This window comes from Gymnogyps californianus, chromosome 2 (assembly GCF_018139145.2).
Source record: "Gymnogyps californianus isolate 813 chromosome 2, ASM1813914v2, whole genome shotgun sequence".
Classification (NCBI taxonomy): domain Eukaryota; kingdom Metazoa; phylum Chordata; class Aves; order Accipitriformes; family Cathartidae; genus Gymnogyps; species Gymnogyps californianus.
Genome location: NC_059472.1, coordinates 70,600,509 through 70,625,540, shown reverse-complemented (window position 1 = coordinate 70,625,540; position 25,032 = coordinate 70,600,509). Strand labels below are relative to the sequence as shown.

The 25,032-nt window shown below is 39.9% G+C and overlaps 1 protein-coding gene across 1 annotated transcript; it reads left to right on the top strand.

Moving 5' to 3' along the window:
- The first annotated feature begins 1,074 nt into the window (after positions 1-1,074).
- On the top strand, positions 1,075-23,998 carry LOC127013044 (sodium-dependent neutral amino acid transporter B(0)AT1-like). Its single transcript, XM_050891601.1, has 12 exons — positions 1,075-1,276; positions 9,926-10,066; positions 11,614-11,751; positions 13,039-13,220; positions 13,729-13,839; positions 14,604-14,716; positions 17,039-17,167; positions 18,695-18,851; positions 19,580-19,784; positions 20,371-20,530; positions 22,819-22,981; positions 23,713-23,998. The coding sequence occupies exons 1-12, from the start codon at positions 1,075-1,077 to the stop codon at positions 23,920-23,922; spliced, it is 1,911 nt and encodes a 636-aa protein (XP_050747558.1). The 3' UTR covers positions 23,923-23,998.
- Positions 23,999-25,032: the final 1,034 nt, after the last annotated feature.

Here is a 25,032-nt window from a genome sequence, read left to right as displayed (position 1 = left end):
GCTGTGATGTGTTCACCTTCTTTGGCAGGGGCTGGACTTACAAGATCCCTTCTAATTCTTTATTTTGACCACCCTGTATCATTGTATGCAATGAGCCTGTAGGGCTTAGCTGACAAAATTCTTTCTCACGACATATACTGTGTTAGATTTTATATATAGTTTTCAGTGGCAAGTACTTACCTTTTGATAACACTGAGGTACAAGCGAAACAGTCTTGTTATGATTGTACTGAAAGAATGAGGATGTGCGTAGTATCTGTGATATTTGTTAACCAATGTCTCTTTTTTTTTTTTTTTTTTTTGACTGGTGTATCATAGGGTCATTGAAAAGGTGAAGGGACCTTTGATTTCAAGCCCATTTACAAGAAAACTGTTATGTTCTTCAGACCTTGTTCTATAATGATTAGATGTGTTAGGGTAAGCAGCTTACGCTTATGATTTTAAAGGTCAGATTTTATAATCCCTTTCATTCTCCATCCTTTTTGTCAGAGCATTTAGTAGAGTAAGGTCTCTTACAGAGAAGGAAGAACATCTTTCGGTAATTATCACGAAACATACAATTTTGTAAGCATACACTATGGGAAACCGAATGTGATAGTGATTCACAAGCAGTTTATCTTCCTGATAAGAAATAGTATGAAACCTCTATGTTCAGTCTGAGGCCAGTGGAATCTTTTTACTCCATATTTGCTAGGGCTATATATGTATTTAAGTGAGTTTAAACAGGGGAGCGGCAAGGGGTGTTTCCTAACCTTATAGGCGATTACAGTTTATAGCCAAATTATCTCCTGAATTACATTAGCTGAAATCGATGTCTTCTACTAGATGAACAGACTGTTCCATAAAACCTTGACAGATAAAGCATTAATAAGTGTCAGAGCTGACTTGGTCAATCGAATGATTTGCTGACGCTTCTTTTTACCACAAGCCTGCACTTTCAAGTTTAGTGCCAAAGGTTCACTATATATAGCTGAAGACAGCAAATAGATGTTCTCTTTTTGCGCAGATTTCTAACTAGCTGCCTGTTTCATTATTTCCTCACTGGGGCAGCGTTTTCAGTCAGGAAATTTAAAATATGGTGAAGCTACAGTTGCCCAATCCTGGCCTGGAGGACAGGATACCTTCCCATGCAGAACTTGAGGTCCTTGAGAAAGAAGAGGCAGACTCCAGACCAAAATGGGATAACAAGGCTCAGTATATGCTGACGTGCGTAGGGTTTTGTGTGGGCTTAGGAAATGTGTGGCGGTTTCCGTATCTCTGTCAGAGCCATGGAGGAGGTATGTCTTTAATATATCTTATCTAACTTTGGCTATAAGCTAGGTTTAATCTCTCTTTTGGGGAACAAATAATGGAATATGCTTAGACCTGGTCAGTTCCTATAAGAACGGTGATGTTCGTTTCTAGCAGACTGTCTAATGAAGGAGGTTATTTCACAGGTTGTGAAGTTATGTTAGTGATGGAAGAAAAGGAAGGGACTGTTTTTATTTTGGGACACAGGATTGATCACATCAGTCTTGCACTGTCAAGTATATTTTCTCAATCTAAAACTAATGTTACTTTACATACATACATATATGTAATGTATGTTTAAAAATATTAATAAACTACTTGCGAGTATGATTCTGATCACAATCCCAAATGATCTTTTCATAATAGGGTTTTCATTGGTTTTGGACTGATCTGTGTATTGGCTGTAGGGTCAGTGTGTGTGTAATTTATGATAGGAGTAACAGCGTGAAAGTAGTTAACGTTAAGAATGTTTTTAGCAGTTGATGTTATTAAGTAATATAAAATCCAAATGTATGCTATTTACCATATAATTTACTGTGACTCCTTAGGGTTCAGATTAGAACTGAAGGACCATATTAAAATTTTGCTTCACTGCTTTGCTGTTTGTTTTTAAATATGATCTTGAGCTGAACCATTGCTTAAATATTACATGACAACATAGATTTCTCATTTTCTGACAGTCTTTTCTGCCCACTATCTACTTGTTATCTGCATTTCACGCTGGGATACATGTAAAAAGTGTTTGTTGCTTTGTGATGGTTGATCTTGAAAGAAAACTTTTGGCTTATTTCAAAGTAATTTTCATTAAAGGTACAAGGTGAGATGTTTAAAAATTGCTCTTCCTAGTTAGAGTAGGGACCAACGAGGGCTCTGTGGGGAGTTGCTGGTGCAAACTTAGGGACATTTAACAACAGATGGCTCAATTGCAAGAAGAGATGCTTTTAACGTTGAGATTTTTCTAACACGGGCTGATGTTTACAGTTTGCAGTGCAAACTGAAGGTCATTTGCAGCATAGCCAACTCTTGTAACAAAAAAGTTACAAGGCACACAAAAAAAATCATAACCCTCTTTCCATGTGTGACAATTTTAATTTGAAAAAGTGGATGGATATCTCCAAAATTCATGGCACTCATTGGCTTCTCGGGTTCTTCTACTTAGTCTTAGAAAGTGGACATGCCCTGTTTCCCAGGGTTGATTTATAGGCACTTTCCTGCTTTTCTGTCTGTCTTTCCTTTCTCTTGTATTCTAGCGGTATGAAATGCAGCTGAAAAATGAACATGCAAAGAACTTGGTATGGATCATGGTTTTCTGACTGATGTCAGTGAAGATTTATTAATTGCTTGTGTGAGTGTGTCAGTACTGTGTTTTAATTTATCCTTTGGCAGCAATTATTTTTCTTTCTCATCATCCTGTGGCTTGTCCTCGCTCAGGAACACTAACAACAGTTATCCCCGGCTTCTTGCTTCCCTGGGACACTCTCACTCAAATTTTAGGCAAAAGTTGAAAGGCAGCACATATAGCAAAGAAATGACGTAGCTGGCTCTGGGCTTAGAGCTACTATACAGATATGGGTCCTTGTAGCCAGAGTTGCTACTTTCTCTATCAATTCTTCTGCATAACACCAAACGCTGTGACTCATATCAATACATAAGAGTGAGCAGCAATGCCTTCCCGTGGCTTTCTAGAAAGGGCTCCTTAACTTCATCACACGTGAGGGTGGAGAGCTGTTGTGCAATCCCTCCTCCCTCCCTGCTGTACAGTGCACCTCAGCCTTTTCTGGTAGGTCTAAATCCAACTCCTGCCACCACTGCCATCCTCTCATTACAGCGCCTGTTCTCCAACTTCTCCCTTGAATCAGAAAAAAAAATAGCTCTTGCTGTTCTTTGGATGGATGGCTTTGAAAATGAACATGTGGCTATCTGTATTGTAAAAACAGATCTTGAAGTTCTTATTTCTGAAGATATTTTGGTGTTGAGACATTTTCTGCCTCATGAGGTTTTCTGGCTCCTGCATCTCTAATTCCCATTCAGCCATGTTCACAGCATAGCAAACACCCAATAGATGCGGCACTCTGCATCATCTTTGATTGCACAGACACTCTTAAGTCTGGCTTCAGCTACCTCTCATTGGAAATACGTATTTACTAGACATTTTGGACAAGTTTTGCCTTAGCCTTTGCCACTCAACATGGTGGCCAAGATGATTCATTCATCTTTGCATTTGTGTGGCCCACTCAGGGACACAGATGTGCCCCTGTAACACAGTAGGGGAAAACTGCAACATCATGTACCTTCTTCCAAGTTAACTAATACAAAGCATACACCACACTCATGAGTGCACTGAGGAAGCTCCATTTTCCCCTAATCTGTCCAGTGCCTTTACCCTGGCTGGTGTATGTCTTCACACTTCGTGTCTTCAAGATATGTCTTCATTGAATCCTGGGTGCAGAGCAGCAGGTATCCCTGCTGCTGCTCTCTTTCACTGGAGGTGGGGATTATGCTGCTCCTCAGTCTGTCCCTGGCATGATTATTTTATAGAGTCCTAAAGCTCACTTCGGATATGATGGTGGATTATGGCCGTGCATTAAGAAATAGAAAAAAATACAGCTATTTACCACACAGTAAATATCTGTAGAGGATGAGAAAAAGTCCTATGTGATCACATAATTAGAGGTTGTCTCATAAGGTGCATGCAGAATCAAGGTTGCATAGACTACCTCATGAAAATAGTTTCTAATTTCTGAGGGTTGGCTTTGCTATCTTAACTTCTTTCTTTTTGAAATATGAATTATATGGATGAACATTTGGAGTCATTTAGCATGAGTGAGGTCTGGTAGCAAGGGTGTAGATAGTATTTCAGCTAGGACACGCCCAAATGAGACTGGATGTCCACCTACTTTGTGAATCAGTGTTTGCATGTTTTATATCCCTCATGAAACATAAATAGACTATAGTGAAGTATAAAATTTACCCTTGTAGTACTTGGACTTCAAGGAAAGTGGATTTTTTCTCTGCAGATTGTAGTGAAGGTAGTTTGGAACACTGAGTTTATAGATAACTCTTATTTTCAGATGTTCAAACTTAAATCTAGAATTATTTGAGGGCTGCTTCTTCCTAAACACAACACTATGATAGTGCTTTAACACTGTGATACCCAAGTATACAAAAAGAAATCAATAGTTACATAATTTACTTACTTTTGTTGTCATAGATTATGAGTTTATATTTTTAAAAATGGAGTGTTTGCTCCAGTAAAATTTAGTAGAGTAAAGCACACTTTATCCTTTTCAAGTCTTAAAAGTTGTAAAATACATCATTACCACAGGTGAAGTAGATTTCAATATACACACAATGTAAAAGCTATGGTGTTTGCCTCAGTGCTTTCACCAGCTTAATGACATTGAAATTTCCTTTCATTTGATAGCTATCTCTGACATTACACATAGCTTTTGTTTAATCTTTCTTGAGCAACATGTCATTTAATCAACTGTTAAACATTTTTGTTACATCTCTGATTAGTATTGTAAAAAAGAGGATGTATATTTAATGTTTAAACCATTGATAAAAAAAAAGTCTTTAAGTCTACAGCTCACATACGCCTGCAGTAAACCTTGCCGCTGCGTGAGGGAGAACTTTTTCATCTCTGTGCATGCCACACTGAATGAAGTGACAGTAATGACATCAGCAGTTCCTCACTGGTGCTGGTACCCTCACTACAGCTGAGGTCTAAGAATATGATAGTATAGAAAAACATCTCTGTCTGAAGTCTCTCTCTCTTCCCTTTATGAGGAATTATGTGAAAGCAGTAATAATTTTTTTCAATTTCACATTAGAAACTTTTAAAGAGAGATTAATAGCTATACAGATGTTCAAACCAAATATTATGTGTTCTGAAATACAGTACTGAAACTGCATGAGAATCTAATATCTTAGCTGTAAGGTTTTCAGACTGGAAGATTACTCATTGTTTATATACATCTATACAGCATTTATTTTCAGATCATTGGTTTATTTGTTAGGTTCATAAAATTGTGACAGCTTAAAAAGCATTGATTTTTTTTTTTATGTCCCATACAGCAGCTTTGCAGAGTCATTATCACTTATTTTTCCATTATACCTTTTTTCAGAAAGGTTGGGGAGAAATTGAGATAAATGGAAAATACAGCAGAGTTGGATTTCTGAGCGGGCTGTTAGAATTGAACCCTGGAAAAAGAAGAATACAAGAAAGAGAAAAAAGTGGCACACATAATTGAGAACTGCCATTTTATTTCTCTTGAAAATATACCAATATTCCTACACCCAAATATAGGTAGTTTTACTAATTTGCCCAGTTCTGACATGGCACACCCTGCATTTTTAACCCATCAGAGCTACCATACTATACATGGCTAGCCTTTTAAGCCATAAATGTTTTAGTTGTATCTGCTTGTGTGGGGATATAGATTCTGCACTGCAGGTGTATACACACACCATGTACTTTATGTCTGTGATAACAAAAGGGGTGGACAGAGACTCACCTTCTCCATTTGTGTCCATCCCAGAACCTGAAATCTATTTCCCAGTGATTCCAAGGTAGCGAGGAAGCTGGGGAGCTGTGAGCACATAGTTGGGCAGCACACCTTTTTCATGTGATAGATGTCTCCTCGAAGGACATCCTTTCCCCTTTTTGTGGCTGTGCAAGGAAGGTCATGAAGTCCCTTTATCTGACTGCTCTGTCAAAGGTGTGTCACGCTTAAAGCCTTCTTTTATGACATCTTAATAAAGGTACCTCTGTAAGTATCTCGGGACCTCAGGAAATCCCCTGAGGTTGATAGGGAGCTCATGGCATGTCCACCACAGAAGATGGTTCAGTTCTGAGAGTCTTGCAGCAAATTTGATGCACTGTGCTGTCCACAGGGAGAGTTATAATGGAGGGACAGTGCTGCTGCTGAATCTCGCTGTCTTGGAAGATGAGGCATGATGTCTACCCAGACTGCTAGATCTGTGTGAGTGGAGGTGCACTTTGCATTTAAGGTTTGCAAGAATGTCTCAAGCATGGAGAAAAATGGAGCCCAAATCAGAATATCAATCAGCCTGCTTTCTACTGAAAGTGAAAAGTTGAGACTACCTTTGAATGCTTTCTAAAGGAAATGCTTCTAATGCTTCATAGGAAATGGCCTGATCTTCCCTCCCTTCTGCTAACAGAGATGGTAACTACCAAAAAAAGTATTTTCTTTGACAGGTATGATAAGAAACAAGTGGTCATAGATTGAAAGGACTATAAAGGCTCTGTATTTCCTTACGCAACAAGATCTTTGACCAGGGGGAGAATTTCTAATCAAGTCCTTAAGCAATCTTACTGTGACCTGATGAAAAAAAAGTGACGTGTCTCCATTAGGAGCAAAGATGGCTGAGCAATGCACCTTAGCAGAACTAACTGCCAATCCATTGTTACGTTTCAAGAGACGATCTAAAATCACTGCAAGTTGAGTTTCAAAGGGTGACAAGGACTTACCCTGAGTGCACATGAGGAGTATTTGGATCAGGTAGCTGTGCAGATCCATCTTCTGGACTTAAATACTACCATTGCTGAGGAAGGGCTTTACCAGAGAGAAGTGAGATTGCGGTACAGCAGAGACCTCTCTGGCGTCCGAAAGGGGAGGTAAAAAGAAAAGATCCAGATGGAGCAGCCATACAAACTCTGTAGGGTCAGGGTTCAGACTCTTAGGAGGTGTCTTGGGCTTAAAACAGAGAGAATGCTCTGGAACTAAAAATTGCTGGTATAAACACAATTATCTTGTCCTTATCTCATCTTACCCTCATGACAGCTCCTGGACAGAGTGCAACAGGAGGGAAACTGTGCCAGCCTGAGATGAGGTTGGAGCACATGACATATTGCTGGCTGCTTGCAGCTCCACGCATTGATAAGTAACTTTGTCTCTGTGGAAGGCCAGAGGTTCTGTGTGTGGAGGTTGTCCCACTGACCCTCCCATGTAGGAAGGAAGCCATCAGGATGTAGGGGGACAGAGCTCAACAGTGAGAGGGCACTCATCACGTACACTGCAAAAATCCTGTTTCCTATCAAAGCAAGAGTAAAACAGTTGGGAGAAGCGTTATTCACAGAAATAGGGTGGGCTATCAGTAGAGAGCAAACTCTTTGAAGCCAAATCTGCATGCACTGCATGTCTAATCAGATGAAGAGGGGTCCTTACGTGCATGCCTGTGCATGTTCCAGCACAGCTAAGCAAGTCCATACAGACAAAATGGGACAAACCTTTAGAAATGCCAGAAACTGAAAAGACAGAGGGAGTCAGTTCCTTGCAGTGACCGAGTCTGACACAGTTTCAACGAATCCCAGAACCTCTGCCAGCATTGGTTAAGACTTTTGTATTGTCAACAATGACACCGGGGCACAGGCAGCTGAAGAGTACATCGCCATTTCTGGCATAGTTGCCTTTCAGCAGCCAGTCAACAAAGCATGGAGAGAGGACTGCCCCATTACATCTAACATTAGTAGCTCTTGCTGTCAATAATTTTGTAGAAGTCCCTGGAGTGGTGGGAAGACAGAGGGGAAGAACCTTGTTTTGGAAGTGATCCTAGTCCCTCTAAAATTGAAATATGCCCTATATGTTTCACATGTTTGTGATATGAAAATACATATTCAGAAAGACACGAGTCAGGAACTGATTGCTTTAGCACTGACACCATTTGTAATGATATCTCAGCTAAGACCACAGTGCTAAATTTGAATTTGCAACTAGAGGAGTTCAGTTTCCTCAAATCTAGGGTGGACCACCATACTTCATTCCTTTCTGGCATTACAAAATAGCCACTTTCCTCCAAGATGAGAGAGTACCAGCTTGAGGCTCCTAGATCTAACAGGTAGCTGCTCCCCAGTAATGCAAGGCTTTTGTTCTTGCAAAGACTACATAGTCTCTGGAAAAGGGAATGTAGCTTAGATGTGAGAAGTGGGGAAGAAAACAAATAGGATACTGTCCTCCTTGGTGATGATGTCCATATAATCCTTTTCCTGAGGTGATTGACACAGATGAAAGAGAGGAAGAGTCAGCAAAGTTGGAAGTTTAGCAAACTTCTCTACAAATAACAATTCATAATGAGTCCTTCAGTTTTTAACTAATAAAAAATATGTCCCGAGTCAGTTATTCTTCTGGCGCTCCTCTGAAACCTTTTCAGTTTGTCAGTCTCCATTTTTACAGTGATAGCTAGTTTTTAATGCATGCAAGATGAGCTACACTGATTTTAAAAAGTGTTAAATGTTTAGTAAGAAGTTTTTGTGTTGCTAAATGACATGTTTTATAGAAGTCTGAGAATATCATGTCTATACAGATACCTTTGGCAACTGGCTTCAACAAAAAAATATATTTTCTGGTGCATCAGTGATTAGTCATTCAACTTGATGTGTGGCATGTGCATTTTCAAAATGCTGAGCACTTTGAATAGCATTTTATGTATTCAAAACTACTGATTTTGTTTAGCAAATCTTAAAAATGTCAATGAAAGACAGGTGAGTAACTAACTAGCATTACTTGAATTCCATAGGAGTGGAAAGCAGAAAGCATAGTTGGCTGATTTCATTATAATAGTAGCCACTTGATACAACAATATTGGTTTTAGCAGACTATATTGAAGTACACAGAAAATGAAGACTTTGCAGCAATGATCGTTTCTAACCCGGTGTAGATGACATCAAGAAGATAGCTGATGGAGCAGACAAGCATGCAGTTCAGCTCTTCCAAAAAACACTTAACTTCCTTGAATTCAAAACTATAGTTTCCACTCTTCAAATCTCCTCTTTCGCTCACGATCTGATTTTCATTGCATACCTGAGGAAAAAGTCAGCAAATACCCAAACCTGAACCATTCACGTACTGGTTTGCATTTTTTTAATGCACTTAGATTATTTACTGCCTATGATTAGAACGTTAAAGGCTTTTTGTAATGACAGGTAACCATAATTCTAATATGTAGCAATATTCAAGCATTTGACTCTGCACTTTGGTATTCCAGTGTGGTGTTATGTGTTATCTCCCATGTCCGAGGTACACTTTGTTCAGGAAAAAATTAATTTAAAAAACTTGTCCTATACTAACCAACCTTGTCTTAATTAACAAGGTTTGAACCCTGAACTTCAGATCTCTTCTACTCAAACATAAAAGCTGTTGAACACAGCTGCCAGGAAGTTATTGCTTATTTTATGTAGACAGCCCCAGGCTCCTGCCTAATCTTTCAAGGCATGTTGCTTACTTCATTCAACTACTTCATATAATTTGCATGATTCACAATTATAAAGCCATAATCTTTTGCAGAAGAAAAAGGAAGACATTCCAGGAAAGTAGTTACCTTTCCTCCGTTTGCAATCCAAAGGTGGCTTCTTCAAAGTTTAACCTTGGGAGTGTATAATTTGTATTTATGTTTGTCACTTGGGAAGAATAAGAATTCCTACTTGAAACCACATACGTAATCAAGTTCCCTGCTTGGGCAATCAGGCAAAAGTATTGCTCAGAAACCACAGAAGGGTTTCCACAAGTATGCTTACAAGTCACTTACTATGTCAAAAGCCCACAAATCTAATATTTGTGTTTTATTGTAGTACTTCACTGATGGGAATATTTTTTTTTTTTTCTTATCCATTTCAGGAGCCTTTATGATCCCTTTCCTGATTTTGCTAGTCCTGGAGGGTATCCCCCTGCTTCATCTTGAGTTTGCCATTGGTCAAAGGCTGAGGAAAGGCAGTGTGGGTGTCTGGAGCTCTATCCACCCTACCCTGAAAGGGGTTGGTAAGTCTGAAGAGGATACAAAAAGCCGCCTGGGAAAGCACAAGTCTCTGAACTGACAATCTGAAGAGCAAATCTTCAGGATTTTATTCCAGTGTGCCATAAAAGATTCCAGGATCTATTACTTTTCCCTTCTCACTAGCTCTCCATTGATAGGTCAAAGTAATCATGATAAGGCACTACGACAATTTTGTGTCCACATTCCCAGGTACTGTGGGTCCAGTTAAAACCTTTCTCTAATTTGAGACCAATTTCAGGCTTCAGAGATATTTTCTATATTATCGATATTGGCTGGTTTTACTAGTAGGATGAATGTTTAAGTCTGCCAAAAATTTGTTCTGTAACTGTTCTGTGGATAAATAATAGCTGAATCTTTCTCTAAGCTGGTCTACCAGATTTCAGCTCCGTGTAAAGTTACTTTCTTACATCTGAGAGAGGTACCATACCAAAAGCCACGGAGACAGTATTTTGCAGAAAATACTTCTTCACATCTGTACTAGACTTCTGAGTATCCAAACACTCAGTCTAGCAATGTAGTAAAAGCAGCATTATGCACAGAGCATAAAAAACTCCACAGAGAGATACCTCATTACCCAGGAAACACAGGAGGTGCCATCTGAACATCAGGGAGCACTGGCAGGGTGACCAAGCACTGGGCACAGGTTGCCCAGGGAGGTTGTGGAGTCTCCATCCTTAGAGATATTCAAAATCTGCCTGGACATGGTCCTGGGCAACCAGCTCTAGGTGGCCCTGCTTGAGCAGGGGGCTAGAACAGATGACGTCCAGAGGTCCTTTCCAGCCTCAGCCATGCTGTGATTCTGTGATTACCACACACTTGAAAGGGAAGAAACACAGCCAGTTAGGACTGTTGTTGGCATCCACTGCATCTGTAAATCAGTTACAAAAGATATTTGGTCGTTGCATCTGGAATTTAACAAACTTCTTTAGAGCCCTCAAGAGCTAATCATTAGCATTTACTGTCTACCAGAGAAGTCACCAGAGGTTGATTACTTGGGAGCAAGTGGAGAAGGAGAGATACGAGGTTGAATCCTGCACTTTTTCATGGACTGTGCCTCCTGGCAGCCATCCATCCCATACAGCAACACCTCTGCTGACCTCTGCAGTGACACTGTGGAAGAGGAAGACAATCTGGGTCTCATTTAGGCAAAATCCCAAGTCAGTTGAGCTTTACATGTACCCAGCATCCCAAACTCCCTAGATATCAGCTGGCAAGAGTGTGAACAGGATTGTCTGGTGTCTGTAGGGAGTTAGTCCACCCATAATATTGGCTCCTAAGTGGGTATCAGCTTCAGGCCCAGAGTAATTTTAGGCTGTACGTCTATGTAGAACTCACCTGTCCAAACTTTAGGTAACAAATTCACAGTGATTAAACCTACATCCAAAATAGAGGAGAGGGGAAAGGTTATAAACCATGGCATTAGGGTGGGGAGAAGAGTAGGGCAAGGTTGAGGCTTATGTCATATATTTTGATATGTCTTGAAGACAAGAGTATTGAAATTTACACTGTGTTCTGGTTTTATTTTTTTCAGGCATAGCAGCAATGTTTGTATCCTTCCTGGTGGGTTTATATTATAATACTATTATTGCCTGGGTAATGTGGTATTTCTTCAACTCCTTCCAAGAGCCCCTGCCTTGGAGTAGCTGTCCTCTCAATGACAACAGAACAGGTATATTTTATGAAATATTGTATTTTGTTGCGCAGCACATTTTTCTGTTTCTAGCAACTAGCCTAATTGAGCCTCTTTCTGTAAAACAACAGTAAGGCATGGCAGTCCTGTCAGGAACATTGTGCTATTTTAATACCTGTGTTTTGTAAAAAATCACATTATATAAAATGTGATCAACGCTGAATCTTTGAGACAAACTTTGACTTTTTATATGAAACTTCAGGGCTGATTTTGACAGGTGTGTTCACATATAGAATATTCACAAAGTGCAAGTCTAGCATAAACATTAACATTTTCCAAATTGAGACAATGTGTTTCATCCATCTCTTCACCAACAGCCCTCCGTTAGCATATTGAAAAGGAAAAAAAAAGAAAGAGACATGCATAATCCATATGAAACACCTGTATCTCTCAATATGACAACAGTCTATAGCTCCTTGGAGACTGCTTGGTGACAGCAGCTTTGTTTTCCATAGTCAGCCCTGCATGAAACTGTATGAAGCAGGTTTTTCTGGTGGGTCAGTGAAGAGCTCTTCAGAGAGCTTTGCTCCTCTCCTCCCAGAATAAGTATAAATAGCCTCATATAAGGGCAGGCCAGGGCAGAATACTGCACAGGTCAGCGCATTGCAGGGAGATGAGAATCCAGCCTGAGCTGACAAGACCTTGAACGATGCCCCACAAAACAGAAAGACGAAGTAGTGCTGATCTGAAGGAGGTGTGGGAGGGGAAGAGCCGCCTGGCTGCAGGAAGCTGTGGGCAGGTGCCCACACTCCGTCAGGCAAGAAAGAGCAGGATGCATGTGGAAAGCCCAAAGTTGTTTGGGGTTTTTTCTAAGATGAGGTAGGAAGTGTACAATCATTGAAAAACATCTGCCTAACTGCTTTTCTTCTACTAAAAAAAAAAATATTCCATGCAATATACATACATTTATGCTCAGAAATCCTCTCCACACTTTCTTTGGCACAAGAGGCTTCTAGCCTCACATTTTTATAGGAAAAAAGAAAAATTATAAAGATAGAAGAGTCTTTGAGTGAGCTTCAAAGGTTTTATATGCATGGTTGAATTAATAGAAATAACAATAAAATCTGTATTGAAATCCCTGTTAAACAATTCTCTTCTAAATCTCTCATTTTTCCATGAAACCAGCCTCTAAGAATCTGAAATTTGCCAACAACAAATTCATTGGCATTAGGTGGTATAATTTAGAACACTGGTGTTTATTATTTAACTTCCTTTTTTTCAAGTAAATAAAAGACATACAGAATGACAACCATTTTGTGGTTACAGATTACATAGAAGAGTGTGCCAGGAGCTCTCCTGTAGATTATTTCTGGTACAGAGAAACATTAAACATCTCCACTTCCATTGACGATTCAGGCACTATACAGTGGTGGCTTTTGTTATGTTTAACATGCGCATGGGGTGTACTGTACGTGTGCACAATCAGAGGCATCGAAACAACCGGAAAGGTACTCTATTTTGTTTTTTTATGAGATGATATTCATTATGCTGTTGTGATTCCTTATTCATACAGACTTAATCATACTGCAGAAACTGCCCGTTTCTTGAGTAAAAGCATGTCTAAAAGTTCGTGTGTCATCACTGGGGCTGCTTTCTGAAGAAAGAAGCCCAGCGAAGCCCTAAGAGCCCATCCTTGCATCAGGAGCATCAACCTGATCTCAGGGTGTAGATTATTTTTTATGCTGCTTTTGAATCATCTGAGTTGAATTTCAACAATGATGATTTGTCTTAAATAGAGCACTATAACTGTAAAAATTTTTATTATGAAAATGTGCTGCACATACTGTTTCTCTTGAACATAGTTTTCTGTAGTATGTTAACTGTGACTCGCTTGAAACTTGCCATTATTGTTAGTCACAGTACCTTGTTTATTCCCCTCTTTTCTTCCCTGCAGTGTTATTTTTATTCACGTGTTCTGTTTTATTTAAGTGTTTTATTTACATGCTTCTTGTGCAGGCCGTGTATGTAACATCAACTCTTCCATACCTTGTGCTCACCATTTTTCTAATCCGTGGCTTGACGCTGAAAGGATCAACCAATGGAATTGTGTATCTCTTCACCCCTAATGTAAGTCACTGCATGGTTCGTCCCTTAGTGAAACACAATGTAGTTCTCTCTGTAATTAACAACCAATTGAAAATTAGTCCCCTCCATTGGTGCTTTTCTAACTATCCTTCAGAGACCTTTAAAATCTTGATTCTGGGAGGTGAATCCTTTGCATTGGATGTAAAAACTATACACATACACACACATTCTCTCTCTTTCTCCCCCCACCCCCCATCAAAATCTGTTATAAAAAATGGAAGGATCATCACAGAGCAATGCAATGGGGTTGCCCTAAGGGGGTTTGCTTTCTTCTCCTGTATTGCAGTTAAGGACAAGTCTAACTTTAAAGCACAAATCGTGCCGTTGGGAGTAGAACCCATCTAATCAGTATGGCTATATGGACAAAAGGCCTAAGAGAATTGTTTAACTATACAAGTTTTTGAACAAAATTAAAAGGGGTTTCATTTTCCATGAGAACATCTCTGAATGGTCATTATTAATGCTAAATAATAAACACCTTTTCTGGAAACAGGCATGGTAGCTGTCAGCTATGGAAAGTAATTTGTTTATCAGTTTTCAAAATACTTGTAGAAAACCTACACATAGGTTTTCTTTTGGAAAAAAAAGTAAGTTTGACAAAAGTATTGACCTGTTTGTTAACATTCTTCAAAAATGGTGAGTTCTGCATGGTTAGTGTTCTTGTTTTAATTATTGTTTTAAATCCCTCATATTCAGTCTAAATAGCAACGTTGCATATGCTTAAAGCTGTATGTCTGATGCCTCAGGTTACCGAGCTGGCTAACCCAGTGACGTGGCTGGATGCAGGTGCTCAGGTGTTTTACTCTTTCTCCCTGGCCTTTGGAGGCCTCATTTCATTCTCCAGTTACAACTCTGTTCAGTAAGTAGCCCGGCAAAAGCCAAATTTCATATGAATATTTCATTCTTCCAAATGAGGCATGTCCACTTCTGCCCCATTGTTACACAGTAATTACTTGGGACCGGGACACCATCCCCTCAGCTATGTAAGGCACATCTCTGACTGATCATAGCTCTCCCGAGCCAAGATTTCAGGTCCCAGTGCTGGCTGATTTCCTGCAGAAAGATGTGGTGGCACAGGCGAGGGAGAAGGGGACTGGCTGCCCACCACCAGCTGCTGAGCAGGAGCTTCCTTTGCGGGAGTGCTCAATGCACGGTGACGCCCTTTGTCTCCACACTGTTGGAGCTGGGTGATGGTACACACATTTCAAAGCAATTTACAGACCAAAGTTTAAATCTTTAGCTTAGAGATTAGAAGACTTATCTAGGAGTTTTGAAATTCAAATTCAGTTCCTTCCTTTATATATGCGATGGGGCCAGCGAAGAGATGGAGTGCAAACTCCCACCACCCAGGGAATGACCCAGTCAGCAAATTACGACATGGTACTATATTCTACACTCACCCTCCCAAAATATTGGAGCAACCGCCAGTGCCTCTTGGTGCCTTCCATCCCTTCAGCACTGTCCTCTTGAAAGTCAAACTGTGCAGCATTCTCTGAACCTAATATTTTTTATAAATGTCTCTGAATTAAGTTTTCATTATCATCTGGTTTGGTCATGCACACAGAAATCTGTGTTTCAGTTTTGGCTCAGGTTCGACCACACCACACCACCATTTCGGTCACTGGTGTAATTCCCTGCCACCACTCTTGATTTCAGATGTTTTTCAAAAGTTCATCTGGAACGTTTGGTGCCTGCGAGTCTCAGTGCGAGGTGACAAGCCCTGCTTCAGGTCCAAGTCAATGTTCCCACAACTGTGAGGAACAGGGCTGAGAATGTTCTGCATCTTTCCAAAAGACCCAAAGAAAAGGAGCAGTGTCCTCCTGCTTTTCCAACACACAGGGCTGTGGCACCAGGCCACGTTCTTTCAATTCTCAATCATTCACGACTTCTTAAGGAGGAAACTGCGGAAAGTAATGAAATTCCCATGGAGATATAAGAAAAAGAATGTGCAAATACCATAGTGTTACACTGTGGTGCTGCAGTCCAGCACCGGTTGGATCAGGTGTGAGTGACTCCGCTCCCAGGAGGTTTGGGAGTATAAATATCTCAGGAAATACTGTGAGGTTTCAATGCCGTCAGGGATTCACTCATTCATAACCAGGAGGAGCTTGAGCATCTTACTTTCTCTGAAGGGATGAAATATTTTTATCAAGCCTGTCATTGAGAATCTCATGTTACAGTGAAAAAACTGACATGAGAGTACAGCAAGGAAAATCAATTCAATGCCTTATGCCCACTAGAGAGCTGTTTGCAACGCTGTAAGGTTGCAACGAGGAAAGGTCACAATGTCACAGGTCTTGGCTGGACAGGCTTGTCTTTCCTCTCCTCTTGAAGGTGATCAGAAAATTAAATATAACAGCATCAAGTTAACCTCAACAGTGCTCTCTTGCCTGAGAGAAATACAACATCTAAAGCTTTACAGCCTTCACATAAAACCGTTAACTAATTTAATATTGATTCTTTATCTTCTCTCTCAGATGAAAGTCTCTTTCTGGCTCTGCAATTTTTACATCTTAGCACAGATACACTAGCAAGTGCCTGCAGCGCAGAAGTCTCTACAAAGCAGTTTAACTTTCACAATGTAATAGCTTGTCTGTCCGACCTTATCAGCATAACTTCCCATTGTATTTCCAAAACTTGAGGACATTTTGAACCACCTTCTGTCCAACGATCAAAAAACCCTGTTCCCAAGTGCTCTTGGCTACTGCAACTTCACCATAACAAAGTGCTATGGAAACTTTTGGTCACTTTTCCCTTCTGACTGTCCAAATTCAAATCCAAATTTTTCACCTTACAACAGAACACCCCAGCAGCTAAGGTACAGCTGATGCCAATGTATGTCTGCACACATGCATGCCAGGCATGAAAAGGAGAAATACTTTTTTGCCCTTCATGTTTTACTTTCCATGAGCCAGACATGGCAACAACTCAGGCAGTTATTCTTTATGAATAGGATTATTTGAGGGGAAAAAAAAAAGCATAGCTATTAAACTGCTTAAAGCACCAAGTTTAACTTCACTAAATCTCTCTTGAACACCTGTACTTGTATATTCTTAGAGAGCGTACTGATGCACCTATGCCATCTGTAGACTACTTTTTTGTTAGTCTTGTTAGCCAGTTTTTAGTATTTATTTTGGGAATGTGTTTGAAATCCATTCTTTTTTTTCTCTTTGAATTGCAGCAATAACTGTGAGAAAGATGCCCTGATTATCTCAGTGATCAATGGTTTCACATCCATCTATGCAGCAACTGTCATATACTCCATCATTGGATTCAGAGCCACAGAAAGATATGATGACTGTTTTGACAAGTAAGTTATTGAAAAAAACCCCAGAATATACAGGTGTTTGTTTGGCTGAGGCAGCTCTGTTAGCCTGATGATAATGGACTTATTATTTCTGAACAATTGCAGCTCCTGACCCACGTGGTATCAGACCACTCATTACTTCAAAAAATTTAAATCATGTGGTATCAGCCCCATAGCGAGTGATAATTATTTGAGCCACCTTATCTCCTAGGTAGATGTTGCGTAAGCAACCATATTTTACATTATTCCCTGACATTTTCAAAAAGTAACAAGGGAGGAAGAGGATATTCCATATTTTAATGTGTTTTTTTGAAAGAGTTCTTTCAAGTATAACTGCAGTTTATGTAACAATTTCTATTTACATAAAGGTTTATTCAGTTTGTGATACATTATTTCACTAAAACATGCTAGAATATCTATAGTTTTAGAGGTAAATGTGAAAAAGTATTCATTTGCAGCAATGGATATGAAACATTCTGAAAGAATGTATTTACTTAACTGGATAAGGCAAGTTTCAATAAAACTGGTTCTGTGAAAAATTGGATTTTACATTACATACTTCAACAACAACCAACCAACCAAAGGATACTAGGCTGCTGCTGTTGCTATTTCTACTATGGCTGATGCCAAATCCTCAAAGGCCTCCTGACATAGTGGCCAAACTATGCAGTTCTGCCTTGGAGATCACTTGCAACGAGCCACTGAAAGCACTGCCCATTTTAAGAAAGCTCCCTGTGACCAGGCAGTTCTGACAGAGTGCTGGCCACAGCCAGGACTGGGAGTAGGCACCTCAGTTACTGCTAGTGACTCTGCGTGCTACATTGGGAAATTACCCAAAATAATTCATTAAATTCTTCCCATTTTAATTCATTAGATGAAGCTCTACCAACCACTGGAAAATTGTCTAGAAACTCTGTAAAAAAAAAAAAAAAAGCAGAATTCACAATAATCGATGCCCGCTGAGCTGACATATGACACGAATGTAATATACCCTGGTCCCTGTGTCAGCTCAGTATTTAGGTTGCCTCCTGGAGAGCTTAAATGCTTAGGTCTCATCAGAGGTACCTAATTTTACCAGAGCAATTCAGACTCCCTTCTAACCGGGGCTGCCAGACCCTGTGGGTTCCAGTCAAGTTCCCCACATCAGCTGTAAAAGTGCATGATACACAACTGCAGACACCTTACACATTCCCAGAAGCTGCCCGGTCTGGGAACTGGTGCCAAGTCTGCAGTGCAAAGATGGGCGCCTAACTTCTGCGCAGGTCCCTAGAGTGCCCATCCATTTAGCTGCCATCTGTGCCATGAAAGACAGTATCAGACTCACCTTGGAAGAAGAAAGAAAGAATTGCACATGCACAAAACTGATGGACTTCCCAATTTCAAAATCTGATCTTAAGCAACAGAAACATTGCTTCCTTTGTGTCTTTATAAAAGACATCATGCTCTTAATAACTTGCTTGATGATGAAAATGAATCCTGAGGATGCTTACAAATAAATAATTTCAAATTACTTGTACTTCACTTTTTCAGAAATATTCTTACTCTGATGAATGCATTTGATTTGCCAGAAGGTAATGTAACCCAAGATAACTTTGAACAAATGCAGAAGCTATGTAACATGACTGATCCGACAATTTTTGCAAGCCTGAAGTTTGAATCCTGTAATCTGGAAACTTTCCTGAATGATGTAAGTTTAACAACAGCCTGACTCATATCGATACCATAAATATGGTAGGAACGCATAGCAATTTTTTAATCGCCTAATGCTTTTTCTTCTGAGGTTGTTGGTTTTTTATATATTTCCACTGATTGATTGCAATTGGCTTGAAATGCTCTTGGACTGAAGAATTACTTTTGTTTACCCCATTTTGCTTTTGAAGAGATAAATTGTTTCATTCCTCTGAAAAGTATTGGCAATCTCTCAGACTAGCAACTGAAAACCACAAGTGTTCTAGGCTGACCTCACGTAGCTGGCAAAATAGCAGCAGGTGTTTCTCTGGAACTAGCTGCTTGCAGCCACGGTGGGACAATATGACTAGGGAAGAGATTCCCAGAGCAAGGAAGCCCTGTCCTGATCAGTACGAGTGTGTCACAACACAGAAAGGATGGACCTTGACACCGGGGGTGAAAAAAGTTACAAGAAGAATTAAATGGATGGGTGCACCTTTTTTTTTTTGGTTAAAAAGGTGGTGAATTACAGATGAAAATAGGTGTCCATAAAATTCCATGAAATAAGATTTGTATTCTAATTACAGTAAATATATTGCTGCATTAGAAGGTCTTTGTGGAAACAAAAAGCATAAGTGTTGTGGTATGGTGTAGCATACACCAAGTCTAGTGAATACCGATTTAGGTTTTTTAAGTGCTGCGCAATGTTAATAAGCCTAATTTTGGAGCTTCTGGAATCTTCCACAGGGAGTTGAAGGAACTGGCCTAGCCTTTATTGTCTTCACTGAAGCTATCACCAAAATGCCTGTCTCACCTTTGTGGTCCATTCTCTTCTTCATCATGCTCTTCTGCTTGGGTTTGTCATCTATGTTTGGAAATATGGAAGGTGTGCTTGTACCTTTACAAGATCTTAAGATTATACCCCCCAAAGTGCCTAAGGAACTTGTTACTGGTAAGTGCTTTTTTAGAGACAAGTGACGTCCTCCCTCCCCGGGGAATAGCTTGTATGCTGAAAAATCAACCCACCACCCATCTACTTTCTGATCTGGCATGGTCCTAAGACTCCTAGGTAACCTGCTGAAGGTTTTCTATGTCCCCCAGTAGGGCAGCTCCTGTGAGGTTCCTTCTGAGCCTGCAGGCAGCTGCTCACCCCGTGGCTTGCCCACCAGCCTGCTCATGATGATTATCACCTCCTCCACTGGGAAGCTGGACAACCCAAGTCCTTCACCCACGCAGGGTTTCTCTCAGTGCAACATTTTCCCACTGACTAGGAGGAAGAGGACCTGTTTTCCCTCCTCAGCCTTCTTCCATTTTGTTTGCAGCATCTCCCGCCTGTGCAATATTAGGAGAGTTTTGCCATTTTACCTGCGTAGAAGCAGGCCTTCTCAGAGTACCACTAAAAAATAAAATGGTTACCTTCAGGCTGTAGCTGAATTAGAAGTTACTTATAAAACTTTCTAGCTACTGGGAAAATATCTTACTTTTTTTTTCTTTTGCTTTCTTTGCCTAAATGTGCTGTTGTTTCGTTTTTTTCACAGGTCTCATTTGTGTGGGGTCTTACTTGATAGCTTTTATTTTTGTGCTGAAGTCTGGTAATTACTGGCTGGCTCTATTTGACAGTTTTGCTGGCTCTATTCCCCTGCTAATAATTGCATTTTTTGAGATGTTTTCAGTCGTCTACATTTATGGAATAGACAGGTATGAAATACAAGCTAAACATTAATGGAAACTAGTGCATAAATTCATTAGTTGTATAGCTGCAATCTTGCTACATCTCAGTGCATAGAATTTCTGTTACAGAAATCACTGAAATTATGCAACTGTAGTTCAGGGTTGTTTATATGATTTAAGTTTCTAAAATAGTTCTCAACAAAAAGAAAAAATGCTAGTTAAGTGTGCAGTGGGGATTTTTATTTGTACATGAAAGCTTTCCAGTTTATTAATACATTATAATAGATAATGCTCTATAACAACCAGCTAAAATAAATAAATCCCTAAGATATTGCAAGAAAATATTAAGCATTAGCAAGTGCCCTAGAGTATAATAATATGAGTGCAAATAATTTATTTTTAAAGTAGGCATCAGAATGTAGGTATTTGCAACAGTTACGTGAGTGCCACTATAGCTCATTTACATTTTAAATATGGTGACATTTACAATAAATCTTCTTTAGGATAATTGCATTAAATATTTAATTAGAAGAAGCAAAGTACAAGCACACTGGCATTGCGCTGAAAGTTTAAAACAGAGGTATATCCCAGGAGTGTTTAAAGTGAACGCTAAATGATACTGTCCAAAGCAGGGATCTCCAGGCAGGCCGCAGATGCTGTTTTATAGCAGGATGCAAATCCAAGGCTACTGAGATACGTTCTTAGCTGATAGATTCAGGACTTTATCAGTTGTAGCAGTGAGTAGTTATCCTGTCAACATTCTAGAGATGTAATGAATCAAATTTTGCCATCTTTCTGTTCATAATTAATACATAAGAAATATGAAAAAAGAGTGGGGGCTTTAATGACCCATAGGTTTTGCTTGAACCTGTGCCAGACCCTCCAGCTGTGCTGCTCCTAGCAATGGGGTGAATGCCCTTGTGGCCCATCTTTCTGTACTTAAAGTTTTGTGTTACCTGAGGAGGCATGAATCAACTTCAGTAAATTAAACGAGCAGAGGGAGTACCCTAGAGAAAGAAGGCTTATTTTAATTTGTTAAGGACAGAAGAGTCTGTGTTGATCACTTTTCCTTCCCTTTAAAGCCTCAGACCACATTACAAAGTCAAATTAAAACCATCCCCAGGACACAAACATGGGCTGATGCCATAGAGGGGTGGGGATTGATTCAGAAAAGAGCTTCACACCAAACATTCATGTTCCTGGCCAGTACACATTGCTGTAGCCCTCTTTGAGTACACAGCTTATCAGAGCTGCCGAAAGCTGGTGTTATCTGCTCCAGACGAGCTTCTGTGACCTTTTTCTGAGAAAAGGTCATTGGTAAAAAGATGGCTCTCCTGCTTGAAGGAGAACCTGCACGTTACCCATGACACTCACGTGAACTACACCTGGACACGCTCTGCAGTCGGGACATGGGGCTCCATATCATTTTAAGAATGATACCTAGATCTTAGAAGTTAGGGATGAAAAGATAAAATAATTTTATGTAGTAATTGAGACTCAACTGAATTCTGTGTTGTTCATAGCTGTAGGACCAACTGAAAAGTCTCATCAGACTTATCCCCATAGGATACGCAGGAAAGCCAGACAAGAGGACTAACAATAGAAGCCCCAAACTTCCAAAATAATTATTTTTTGAGAAGTGTGTGCACATGGTGCTGCATCATATGTAGAGGTTATAAATTGGTTCAGGACTGATGCAGACAGTATCACTCTCAATGCAGGGATTGTTTCTTCTTGTGGAGACATTTTTGCCCCCTTGTCCACTGCATGCTCTATGAATAACCCAAATAACACATTTTTAGGTGTTCTTAATAATGTGTAAAGTTAAATGTTGTTTCAGTACTCAACCTGAGAAAATTGGTAGAAATCCAAATTAAGCAAACATTATGCATAGAATCTAATTTTTAAAATTACTCCAGTTTGCTTTTGCTCTTTTTTAATATTGTGTCATGCCTTTTAATTGATGCAGCTCTGAGATGCTTACCAAAAAATCGTGAAACAGTACTGCAATATATTACAGGGAAGGTCCATCTGCATTGACTCTTTCATGTCGAAACTATTTCGCATATGCTTCACAGACTTCTTGAAGAAAGTACATTTCCAAAAATAATTTTCCTGACTTGCAACGATATCTGCCTTAATTTGAACTACTTAGGTCTAACTCCTGATGTTGTTATCAATCCCTGTTTCACATTGACATTGGCAAAGCCCTGGGAATCGCAGCTAGGGGTAGTTTGGACTTCCCTGTTTATGAGCAGGCAGCCTTTGATCCTAACCAGTTTTTACCGTCCCGAACTTCCTGTTTTTGTTTCTAGGTTTAACAAGGATATTGAGTTCATGATTGGACACAAGCCCAATATTTTCTGGCAGGTTACCTGGAGAGTTATCAGTCCTCTAATTATGTTAGTTATCTTCTTCTTTTATTTTGTGGTGAAAGTCAATGAAGAACTGCTCTACAGTGTTTGGGACCCTCGCTATGTAAGTATATAAAGCCAAAATATTTATTTAGAATTATTTTATGTATTCTTCTTTAATGTAAGAGTCACAGTCAGTTATATTCATCTCCCATCTGAAACAGTTTTCCGGTAAAAAACTTACTACAAGACATAAAGTAATAATAAAAAGTAACACTTAGAAAAATAAGTCCTAAGTTCAGCTGTGATCACCATCCTTAAAGCAGAAACAGTCATGCAGCACACTTAATTTGTAAAGATGAAATTTTATTTTCGTAAGATAGAGACAGAAAGGGAGAGAAAGTAAGACGGGGAAATGGGACTGCTTTCTTCTCTCCTCCTTGGCAACCTCACTTCCTTCTTAGTAATGTTTTGGCCCTCTTGCACCCTTTGATTTCAGCCTTCCCACCCAAAGGCTGTTTGGCCACCAAGCCCTGGTGGCCTGTGAGCCCCTTCAGCCCCACACTCCTTTGTGCCCAGGAAGTGCACCATGAGCAGTCCCACCAGTCTCCCTTCCTGGCTCTTGCTTCTTTCATGCCATCTTCTTCCCATCGCTTTTAAGTAAAAATAAGTCCAAAACAGCCGAGACTGGAAACTCTTGAGCTGGAAACTGCTGTGGAATTGGCAAATTACTGTGCCATTGTGGCTAGTTACTGTTCTGATCACATTTTTGATCTATTGAATTACTGAATGTGTGCATGTTCCCAGGTATTTGCTCCTCACAACTTTCTACAATTTGCTTGTTTGCTCTTTCAGGAGGAGTTCCCCAAAACACAGAAGACTGAATATCCCAGTTGGGTGTATGCTATTATTGTAATCCTCGCTGGAGTGCCTAGTTTGGCCATCCCTGCCTTTGCCATCTACAAAGCCATCAGAAATTGCTGTCAGAAAAAAAATGATGATACGGGCCTTATGATCTCCACATCTGAGACTTCTGTTAATGGAAACTTAAAGTATTCAGCATAAAACCATTTAAAAAAATGTGGAAGAATGCTTTGTCAGTGAGAAAAGTAAAAATATTTTTTTTAAAGAATCCAGAGTTAATTTTATTTTCATAAAGGGATAACTATGTGTTGTTTCCAGGTAAACATTTGTTTACTTAACAGTGCAATGCACTGTGCAGAGTTAATGGCTTGGATCCTGGAAGCAAAACAGCCACATTTGCGAGTGATTGGGGCACCAGGCCAAATCATTTGTCCTCCTTCTGGTTTTGAAGCCAGCTTGTTTGAAACTGGCTTGTAGTTCTCTGTTCAGGAATGCACTGCGCTTGACATGCCATAAGTGACTCTTCCATGTGCAATCATTCTGGTTGGGTGGCCAATATGAAGGGTAACTTGATACTGACTTCTCTTGCACATTAAATTGTTTTTACTTTACATGCCACTGTGTTGCACAAAGCCACCAATATTATTTGTCTCGTGAGGAAGTTTAAAATATTTAATAAAAACATTTCTAAGCATGAGAATGACAGTTTGATTCATTTATCGTTCTGGATATTTTATTAATTGCCTATTACTTCCAAGTTCCCAGCAGACAGTGCTGCTTTTGCTGATGACAGAAGAGGTAATCTTGCAATGGGGCAGCAGCAGTTCAGGAAATGGCAAAATCTGCCTTCTCTGGCACCCGTGAGCAAGCAGTGCGCCACTTGCCTGGGAGGTCCATGCTGGTGGGGGATCCAAGGCACCCAAGTGGTGCAAAGCTTCTTGCCCTCATCTGTCACAATCAAGGTGGGTACCTCTAGTTCGCGTACACACACACACACACATGCATACGCGCACCTACCTTACAACTATTTTGGGCTTCTAATTTCCGTGTGAGCCAGAGGAGCTAAGTCCCATTCCTTATGTGGTCACTGGAGAGAGAAAGGGGCACCATTAGAGCACCCAGGCTGAATGACAGAAGCAGACAGTGTAAATGTCCCCTCTGGATAGGTGGTCCCTTTCATCCAACTGTCCCTGTACATAGGCAACACATTTGTATCACTTTGCACCTCTTTCTGTACACACCTTTTAAGACAAGAATTGATCCAATTGACAACCTGACACTCCCTTATAATGAAAATACTCTCTTACCAGA

Excerpts from the sequence above, each read along its gene's own strand:
- LOC127013044 (XM_050891601.1), top strand. The coding sequence starts at position 1,075 with ATGGTGAAGCTACAGTTGCCCAATCCTGGCCTGGAGGACAGGATACCT. Across the intron at positions 1,277-9,925 it reads CTGTCAGAGCCATGGAGGAG|GAGCCTTTATGATCCCTTTC; the intron begins GTATGTCTTTAA and ends TATCCATTTCAG. Across the intron at positions 14,717-17,038 it reads TCCAGTTACAACTCTGTTCA|CAATAACTGTGAGAAAGATG; the intron begins GTAAGTAGCCCG and ends TTTGAATTGCAG.